The sequence below is a fragment of the Diospyros lotus genome, chromosome 9, assembly GCF_014633365.1.
Source record: "Diospyros lotus cultivar Yz01 chromosome 9, ASM1463336v1, whole genome shotgun sequence".
Taxonomy (NCBI): Eukaryota; Viridiplantae; Streptophyta; class Magnoliopsida; order Ericales; family Ebenaceae; genus Diospyros; species Diospyros lotus.
In genome coordinates, this window is record NC_068346.1 from 24,731,879 (window position 1) to 24,742,215 (window position 10,337).

Genomic DNA, 10,337 nt, shown 5'->3' on the forward strand with positions numbered 1-10,337 from the left:
GCACATTTAGACAACTTGACATACAGTTGATGAGACCTAAGGACTTCAAAAGTAATTTGAAGGTGGAGAATATGTTGTTCAAAGTTAGGGCTACAGATGAGGATGTCATCAAAAAAAAAACAAGGATGAACTTCCTCAAGTAGGGTTGGAAAATACGGTTCCTTAAAGCTTCAAAAGTAGCGGGCGTATTGGTCAAACCAAAGGACATGACAGTAAATTCATACAGCCCTTGGTGTGTTTTAAAAGCAATTTTATGGATGTCATCAGGTGCCATTCAAATTTGGTGGTAGCCAGATCTAAGATCCAGCTTGGAAAAGACTTTGGCACCACATAATTCATCCAACAAATCTTCGATTAAGGGTATAGGAAACTTGTTTTTGACAGTGTTAAGTTAAGCTGCCTATAATCGATGCAAAATCTCCATGTACCATCCTTTTTCTTGACAAGGAGTACAAGAGAGGCATATGGACTTTGGTTGGGACGAATTATAGAGGTTTTCAGCATAGAATTGACTTGTTTTTCGATTTCAAATTTTTGAATGGGAGAATATCTGTAAGGCCGGATATTAATAGGGTCCGAATGGGGTTTCAAAGGAATGGAATGGTCCAAAGAACGTTGAGGTGGCAAAGAATGAGGCTCATCAAACAAGTCCTTAAAATCCATCAAAAGTAGGCGCAAGGTATCTAAATGATGTACCTTTTTAGAAACTTGAGATTCAGTAGTCTGATTAACTGGCTGTGGGCCGTCCTTGTCTTTGGCATCCTCCTCCACTGCTACAGCTTGTATAGAGTACAACTGTGCTATTCATCCAGCTTCAGTGATCATCATCTTTTGTAGCTTACTACCCTTGATCAACTTGCATTCACCCTGCTCCAGGCTGCCCAACAAAGTAAGTCTCCTGCCTCCAACGTCCACAATCACCTCCAGCTTATTAAAATCAAAAGTTAAGGGGCTAATCGTTTTCATCCAGTCAACACCGAGGACAATATCGCATCCCCCTAACTCAAGAACCCTAAGATTAGCCACAAACTCTTGACTCTGCATCACCCATTTAAAACCCATGCACTTGTAGTGACTGTACATCTTATTACCATTAGCCATTGTCATGGATAAGGGAGTAGTTGCTATTAAAGGCCATTTCAAGCTTTTAGCTGTAGTTTCACTGATGAAACTGTGGGTGCTCCCACTGTTAATCAACACCATCAGCCTTGTTTTTCCCACTTGACCTTTTACTTTAATGATTTGCCCCATGGGACTACCCTTCAATGCATGAAATGAAATTTCACCCCCTTCCTCATCTTGCAATTCCCCTAGGCACTCTTCTTCTTCAACCACTACTTCTTCTTCTTCTTTCTCCCCATCTGATCCCTTCATTTGCATTAATTGTTTCTTACATTGATGCCCAAAACTATAGTTGTCGCCACATTTGAAACAAAGTCCTAATTGTCGCCTCTGTTCCATAACCGCATTCCTGGGACCACTAGGGTTATACGATCCCTTAGGTGTCCCTTAAGTCACTAGTGGAGGCATGGCCTTGAAATTAGCCCCAACAAGTTGGCCATTTCCCACTCTCAGTTTGAGAGGCACCTCATGTTTTTTGAAAATTGCTTCTAATGTCAACTCTTGGAGCCTAGTTTTCTCAGCCGCTTAACTCACTATCGCGGGCATCATCATCTTCACCATTGAACGGAGTTCATCCCTCAATCCACTTATGAACATAAAGACCAGGTATTGCTCCTTTAACCCTGGCTGAGCCAAGCACACAATGGCTCTCAATTCTTCAAACTATGTCTGGTAATCCACTACTGACCCTTCCTATTTCAGCTTACTGAATTCCTCAATTACATCCCCAATGCTCCTCTCCCCAAACCTTGCACACAGCTTTTCCGCAAAAACATCCCAATTCTTTTCAAGGCCGTGATCTTGGATCCACCCTTGGTACTAATAATCAGCCATATCGTTTAGATAGGCTGCAACCAAGGTAACCCTCTGTTCCTCCGGCACCTTATACAACTGAAAGAATCTCTCACAACGCCTCGCCCACCACCTAGGCTTAGTCCCCTCAAATAGAGGAATTTCTAGACATGGAATAAGAGTATGGTTATGAGGAACATATTAAGGGTTCCACACCTAGGTTTCTTGATTTGGCCGAAACTCCTCCGCCTCCGAATGGTCTCGATTTGGTGCATGCTCCTGGGTTGACAGTAAAGGTTCCGAATTGCCCTTAGGAGGGAACTCCGGCGAGAGCTAGAACTGTGGCAAGGACAATAAAATGCCTAATACGCTATTCAGCCTCTGCCCGTATTGCTCCAACGCCTTACGAGTTCTCTTCGAATCCCCCTGAATCACCTCCTTCATCGCGACCAATTCCTCCCGCGTCTAGGTCATCGCCTCTTGAGTCTGGTGCATCTCGAACTCGACCGTCTCCATCCATGCTTCCATCTACCTCGTCCATGCACCCTCGGCCATTTGTTCCAACTCAATTTTGCCTTTGTTCATTGCAATCCTCCGGTCACCCACAGTCGATTCGACCGGCTTTGATACCACAATGTCAAGTCCTAAGGTTTGGTCTTGAACGGTTATGGTAATTAGCCGTAAAGAGAAGAAAGAGAAAGGAAAGAGCGTGAGAGAGATAGATTCAAAAGGTACTTTTGTAATTCCATAACCACCCTTCCCTCCAACAGATTACATTTATATCACCCTAACAGAATTACCAGCAGGCAAGGGTTTGTTACGGCCAACTCCCACCCCTATACAACGATTAACTAACATACAAAGTAGGACTTATTCCCTAACAAACCTTAGGGTGACACAGGGCATGGGATGAAGAAAATTCAATAATCATGTCCTGATTATGGAACTCCATAAAACTAGATATCAGCAAGAATCTGATGTTTCTTACCACTGCAAAGGAAATATGGGAAAATTTACAGCAGACTTACTCCAAGAAGGGGGATGCAACACTGATCTATGAATTAAGGAACCAGGTTAGTTCTACCAAGCAAGGGCATACGTCTATCACCATGTATTACAACCAGATGACTAGACTTTGGCTAGAAATAGATCACAACTGAGATCTGAAAATGGACTAAACCATGACATTCAACCTATTCAAGAATTACTCGAAAATGAAATTAGAGGATTCACTCGAGATATGGATGCATAGATATTTTTTCTATATTAGTGTAGAACTGAAAGTATTTTTTCATATTTCATTCACAGTACAAAGGGGTATATATACAAGAAGAATCCATTCAAATCTTACTGGATTGGACTCCTAAGAATCATCAATCAATCTCCTAAGATTGATCAATCAGCCAACAAGGAAAGTTTAAAATCAAATAACTAAAAACAAATCAAATCTTGCTATCTGTAAATCTGCCTAGCTGTACATATTTTAAATTGTAAGGGATTAAATGCTAAGAAGACAGATATATCCACACTTCCCCTCAAGCTAGGGTGAAGATATTTGATGGGCTTCTAATAATAGTCTAACTTGTATTACTGAGGAGAAGAGAATTATAATGCTAGAATTAACAAAATCAAAGAATTCTGTGGCAGCTTGTGTTTGGGGCAATTTAGCTCCTCCAAAAGTGGAGCTGTTTGTGTGGCTAGTCATTTGGGGGAAAATTAACACAAAGGACAATCTCCTTTGTGTCTTTTGTGGCTCTATCCCAGAGTCTATGGGCCACCTCTTCGTCCATTGTGAGACTGTCTTGTGCTTGTGGGGACAAATTTTTAGATGGTAGGGCTATGAGTGGATCTGTCCGAGATCGGTTGGGGGTCTATTCGACCAGTGGGATTATTTTGCTTGGGGTAAAGGGCAAAGGAGGGTATAGAAATCTCTTTTATATGCAGGACTATGGACGGTGTGGCTGGAACGGAATAGGTTAGTTTTCAAGGATCGATTGTCAGGTGCGGTTGATATCTTTAACTTGGTGCTAGCCAAGTTAGTGGCTTGAGTTAGGGCTATGGAGTCATCTTTCCCTTACTCTGTGGACCAGGTCATCATGTCTGCTTCTGCTCTTGGCCAATAAGTTCTTCTCTCTCTTCTAAGCTAGTTAGCTATGAAGTCAGTTTTGGGTGGTCATGGTCGCCCTAATGGCTAGTGGGCAGATGGATTGTATGGAATTCTCTTGTTTCAAATCATTGGTAGGTGGGGCCGGTGTTTTCTAAGGATTGTTGTATTTCTCTTATGGTTTAAATTAATTTCATATATGTGTTCACTTATTTCAAAAAAAAAAAAAAATCAAAGAAAAATGGACATTCAAGAGGTCCAAGCTCTCCCACAATATTCACCACCAAAAAAATATCCCCCCCCCCCCCCCATTATATTTGCTTTCGTATTTATATGTTGTTAGCTTCCCCACTCCTCAACGGAATCTGTTTGCCAACACATGCCCCCCGTGATCGCTCTTCCATTCTACCCCTTAACTGAATTTGGAGGGAGAATTTAAAAGGAAGGGGGAGAAATTAGATAGAAAAATGAGTGGGAAAGAATTTCTATTATTACTCAACATAATTCCCATCCTCTTACATGGTAGCCTTTTATAGGCTCTTCCCTTCGGCTGAAAGGCATAATCGAAGGGGTACAACTTGCATAGCAATAACTCACTATTACAAGTGGTTGATGCACTATAACCAAAAGTCAAATTTGCCCCTGGGGTTATGACATTCCCCTCCCCTTGAACAAATTCTTATCCCCAAGAATTTAGAGTAGGTTAGCTGCCCTTGGGAACTATTTGAGAAGGTCTAGAAGGTACTCCCAAGTGGCGTGGACAAGGTGCAGATGAGTCCATTGTACCAATACTTGAGTTGGGGATGCTATGCCTTAGTGTGAGGTGTGTCAATTTGCAAAACATTATCATACTTCATTTCCTAAAAATTCAATGGAATGTAGTTAGCCTTTTACTTTGATGTATTTTGATATTTGGGGGCCAGCAAAAATCTCCGATACTCATGGGGACGGATGGTTTGTTACTTTTGTTGATGACTACACTAGAACTACTTGGCTATTCTTGATGAAAGACAAATCTGACATTAGTTACCTACTTTCTCAATTCCACAAAATGATTTTTCTCAATTTGGAGCAAAAATCAAACGGTTTCAATCAAATAATGCCAAGGATTATCTCAATCAAAATCTCTCTTCCTTTTTTATCAAGGAAGGTATTATTCATGAATCAAATTGTACATATTTCCTTTGTAACTAGTTTCCTTAGTAGGTTGATATTGGTGTCAAGATTCACCTTAAATAGGGCTGTAAATTCATTCTGAAAATATTGAAGAATCAAGAGAATTCCTTCACAAACTCTAAATCCAAAGATAATCAAATAACAAATGGTTCTTGACACCATAAACTGTGACAACAATTATTAACAATTTCCTCCACTTCCAGCACATAAATACCAATAAAGTCTAAAGAAGCATATTCTGCCCCATGCATATGAAATATCAACGGTCAAATAGAGGCTATAAAAAAATCAGATAATTTGATACCCAAACCTCATCTTGACATTATCTGTAGAAATTTATGTCAAATTGTGGGCATTCCAAGTAGAAGGAATAAACACAGGAATTTAACATTAAAAAATTCAGAGCTATCCCAGCAGAACGCCAATGTATCACATTGATAAATTATATTCAAAAATCAAATTGTCATTTAAATTTAATTCAAGAATCACCTTGCTTGGTTGGTGGTATTCTATGAAGTCAAGCATCATTTGCTGAAAAATCAAGGTTGTATCCTGGTAACTGTACAGGCCCATGTAATGGAGATTTCTACAAACATTTTGGTGAAAGTTTTTTGGTACTCTTTTTTTTTTTTTTTATTTATATATTATATCAAGCAATGGTTTTAGCCTATGCTTGCTTGCACTCTGATATTATACCTATATATTCCACTGTAATGGAGATTTCTTTTTCCCCTGAACACTGTAATGGAGATTTATACTGAATTTTGGTGAATAAAACTAGCATTTGGTTCTCTTTTTTAATCTCGTTTTCGCTTCTTTTCAAGGCCTGATTTTTGCCCCACAGGTTGTGGTATTTGAGCAATTTTGCAGAAAATTGCAAAAATCAATCCCAAAATCAGATTTTGAAACTTACATTCTCAATGAGAGTATTTATTCAGGTTTATTATCAGTTCTAACCATTCAGTTTCCTACTCAGCTACATTGGATGGCCATATGACAGATTTAGAGTTGAAGGATAAAGCTCTATGTCAGTAATAAAGATATAAATCCAATTCTCAAACAACTATTAAACAAAAGCAAAATGTGAATGAGTATGAACAAAGTTCAAAAAAATCAAAGACAGAAACAGTTTAATTCAGAAAAATGCAAGGGTGAGTATCCATTCAAAATCCAACCAAAAGCATTTAACTCAAAGGAAGTACCTCCAACAGACGTTGCTTAATGAATCTCTTATGTACATCCAACGCATATGTCTCTAACCCCAAGTCCTTCTCCAATAACCTTCGAACACCCTCAAAAGTCAAAGAACTGCATCCAGAATAGCAACTACTGAGATCAAAGCATTCACTCCCTCTTAGGGATGGGCTCAGCAAATTGGCCTTAGCGCATTCAATTTTATAAAATAGAAAAGAAAGAGAAAGGAGGTAGAAAGAATAATTTTCCATGTAAAACAGTGACAGATGCAAAGAATAATGCAATATAAAAGATCAAAATTAAATAGCAAAGAAACAAATGTAAATAACACATATGGGTTTTTCCCCCTTCTGGATAAATAGAGGCAATAAGATAGATATAAATCCAAATCAGATGACAAAGACAACGTGAAACAATAAATCTTGGGGATAACACTTGAACAAGCATAAATAATTATTAAAAGACCAACTTTGGTGCACAAACATCAAAAGCTTGACCTGATATAACAAGCCCGAATTACATTTACAGAGGGCCCAAAAACAACCAACCGAAACAAAATATAACAATTAAATTAACCAAACAACTGCTCCGAAATATTCAGTTTCGCGCTATGTGCCCAAAAGAAGAACTTCAAGGAGTAGATAGAATTAAAATCAAGCCACAAGGTTCAAAACACAAACACTCGGAGAGATATTCTTGTTGTATGTGTGCATATGTATGTATGTGCAATTGGAGATATATAGGGAATTCAAATACGAAACTACAGTAACTAGTGAGAGAGAGAGAGGGGGGGGGGATAGGGCGTACTCGGCCTGTTCCTTGAAATGACGGACACGGCAGCGCATGGCCCGCTCTATCTGCGTCTCCATGCTGCGGCCTTCTTCTTCCATCACCTCTGCTCCGGCGGCGTTGGAGCTATGTCGCACCGCCTCCTCCGCCATCATTCCACTCGGAAAACCAAAAAAAAAAAAAAAATCAGAGAAGAAAAGAAGCTCCAAACCCCACCACGCCGAGAGAGACGCTCTCTGCAGCCGTGAGTTCGAGTTGTTGAGTGGAGGCCCTAAAGCCTATACCCAAATTCCTCTCCCACTGCTTTCTGCGAGACCTGCGAAGCGTCTCCTAGTTCATGGTACTTGTTTTTATTTCGTATTTTTTATTAAAAAATTAACTTTTTTAAAACCTTAATAAAAGCTAAATCATAAAAGAAAAAATACTCATTCTAGACCCAACTTTTAACCTACTAATTTTTAATAACTCGACACCTTTATTTGTTATAATTATAAAATAACATTAAAAACTATTACCCTTCACTACTAAATAAAGGCTTAGGAACCAAGATGGACAAAAGAAAAGATAAGATATTTTGATTTCACTTAAACTAATCCTATTTAATTTGTTTGATTGATAATCTAATTTTAATTATCTATACAATAGTTAAATAACCATAAATTAATTTATATTTTTTTCAAATCATATCAAATATATTGATCAATATTTATTATCTATTGTCTAATAACAATAATAAATATTAAATAATTAATTAAAATCAATAGTTATTCAATTTAATTCCACACAAATGAAGTATTTACTTCTATTCTTCTTATAGAGTTTCTTACCTAGATCAAATCATAAAACCTTTCTTCTGCTCTCATTCCATGATAACAATTTTGTTGTAGCATGGCCCTCAAGACAGTTTCCCCTGGAAAAGTCCCTGAAAAAGTCATCGAGAAGCGTGCCTATGGCTGAACAATCATCTGTCGGGGTTCCACCCTACGGAGCCAAAGGAAACAGCTAAAGTTAATAATAAATAACAAATAAAATAAGAAAAAAAGAAATAAGATAGGGCATGGCAGGTAGCCCTATAAATAGGGGCGATCAATACCTTGTTAAGGGATCTTTTAGCCACCAGTAGAAGCCTTGTGCGCGCCCTCAGCAATCGTGCTCGAAGACTTCTTTGTGCAACACCCAACCGAGCAACCCAAAAACTCTTTCACGCAGAAAACCCATTTGCGTTGATCAAAGACTCACCCATGCCCCCGCCCATGCACAGGTCACCTAAAGACGCAAGCCTCGAAAACCCGAGTCATCCAGAAACCCAGCCCCAAAGACTTTTGAGCCGCGCCACACCCTGTCACCTTATAGCAATCGGGCTAGCCTCATAAGGCTCTTTTTCGTCTCGAGACCCTTTCTGGGGGTTGTCCTCAGAGTGGGAAATGGAGCTCTAGTGAAGCCATTAACTATAAGGACAGCTTCTATTACTCTTTATTCTAGGCATGTACTTAATCTTAAAGACTGTTTATTTTTACCTAATACTTTTTAGAATGTATTGTCCATTCCAAGAATTGTAAGAGACGGTTATGAACTTTCTTTTACTGCTAATGCATGTCATATTCATTATGTTATTGATGTAGTTGGCATGGGCATTATGGTGAATGGTCTTTATATATTAGAGTTGCATGAGAGTGTCAGACTGAGGGATTTAAATGTTGCATCCACTAGCAACGGGAAGCATTCTCACAATGATGGTGCTAACTTTAAACACCTATGGCATCTTAGACTATGTTATATTAACGAGAGAAGGGTTAGCAAATTGACCAAAAGATGATTAATCGATCCAGTAGGTTTTGAACTGGGGCCAACTTGTGAATCCTATCTCCTCGAAAAAATAGCTAAGTCACTCTTTGTTGGACAAAATGGGAGAGCCAGTGAAGTATTTGGGTTAATTCACATAGATGTATGTGGATCATTCTTTATAATGGTAAGAGATCGTTATCACTACTTTATAACCTTTATTGATGATCTATCAAGGTATGGTTATGTATACTTGATAAAATACAAGTCTGAATCCTTTGAAAAGTTCAAAAAGTTTAAGGTTGAAGTAGAAAACCAGACTAGAAAGAGTATTAAGATGCTTCAATCGTATCGAGGTGGAGAATACTTGAGTATGGAGTTTAATGAGTACCTTAAGGCCAATGACATTATTTCCCAATTAACTCCTCATGCAACTCCACAGTTGAATGGTGTTTCTAAAAAAAGAAACTGTACCCTATTGGATATGGTATGATCAATGATCGTTTTTGCCAATCTACCATTATCTCTATGGGGCTATGCTTTAAACACAACAATCTATCTCCATAACAAGGCTCCTAGTAAATTTATTGAGAGTACTGTTAGATTTGACGAATCAATGGGAAATACCAAGAGGGGGGTGAATTGGTATATTTAAATAATCTTTTGATTAAATGAGTTATAGTATGGCTTAGTTAAATCTTAAGACTTTGAGAAAGCACGATAAGGTATCAACTGTATTAAAACACTCTTGATTTGACAATGAAGAATACAAGACTCAAAACTATGAACTTATATTTTTAATGAAGAACTTTAAATCTATGGACCAAGAAGGAAATAAAGAAATGCCTAAGAAAATCAAGAGTAAGAGACACAAGCATAAAAGAACACAGTGAGTTATAGTGGTTCGGCTTGACTAAGCCTAATCCACTACTTTAGCTCTTCACTAAGGATTTTCAAGTAAAATATTATAACTCTCCTATCACACTTGATAGGCCCTCTAGCACTAAGCTAGGAAGATACAAACCTCTTGCTTGAACCACCTAGTCCTCTAGAAAAATCTAGGTATTCTAGACCTCTTACAAGCAAAGTAAGCCCACTAGCAATACAAGCTAGGATGATATAAAATGTTACAATATACAAGAGGATCTGAGAGACAATCTTCTCAGTTACAAGTTCTCTTCAAAGATTAAGACAGGGCATAAAATAGAATTGATTTCAAAATAAACTCAATGCCTTAAAGGAGAACAACTTTACCAATGAAGCACAACAACAATTTTAGCACTTTGGAGCTTGTTGATCGATTTTTCTGTTACCTGATATCTGCAAATGACTAGTATATATAGCCTCTTGAAAGCCCATGAATGAATCCACCCGTTGG

General features: G+C 38.4%; 1 protein-coding gene across 1 annotated transcript in view; it reads right to left on the bottom strand.

The window, feature by feature from the left end:
- Nucleotides 1-7,496, bottom strand: part of LOC127809463 (uncharacterized) — a 36,260-nt gene extending 28,764 nt beyond the window's left edge. Inside the window, exons 1-2 of the mRNA XM_052348264.1 lie at nt 7,196-7,496; nt 6,397-6,502 (exon numbers count right to left, since the gene is read on the bottom strand). Coding sequence (XP_052204224.1) covers nt 6,397-6,502; nt 7,196-7,332 — 243 coding nt within the window. The 5' untranslated portion in view covers nt 7,333-7,496. The remainder of the gene's footprint in view (nt 1-6,396; nt 6,503-7,195) is intronic.
- Between the last annotated feature and the right edge of the window lie 2,841 nt (nt 7,497-10,337).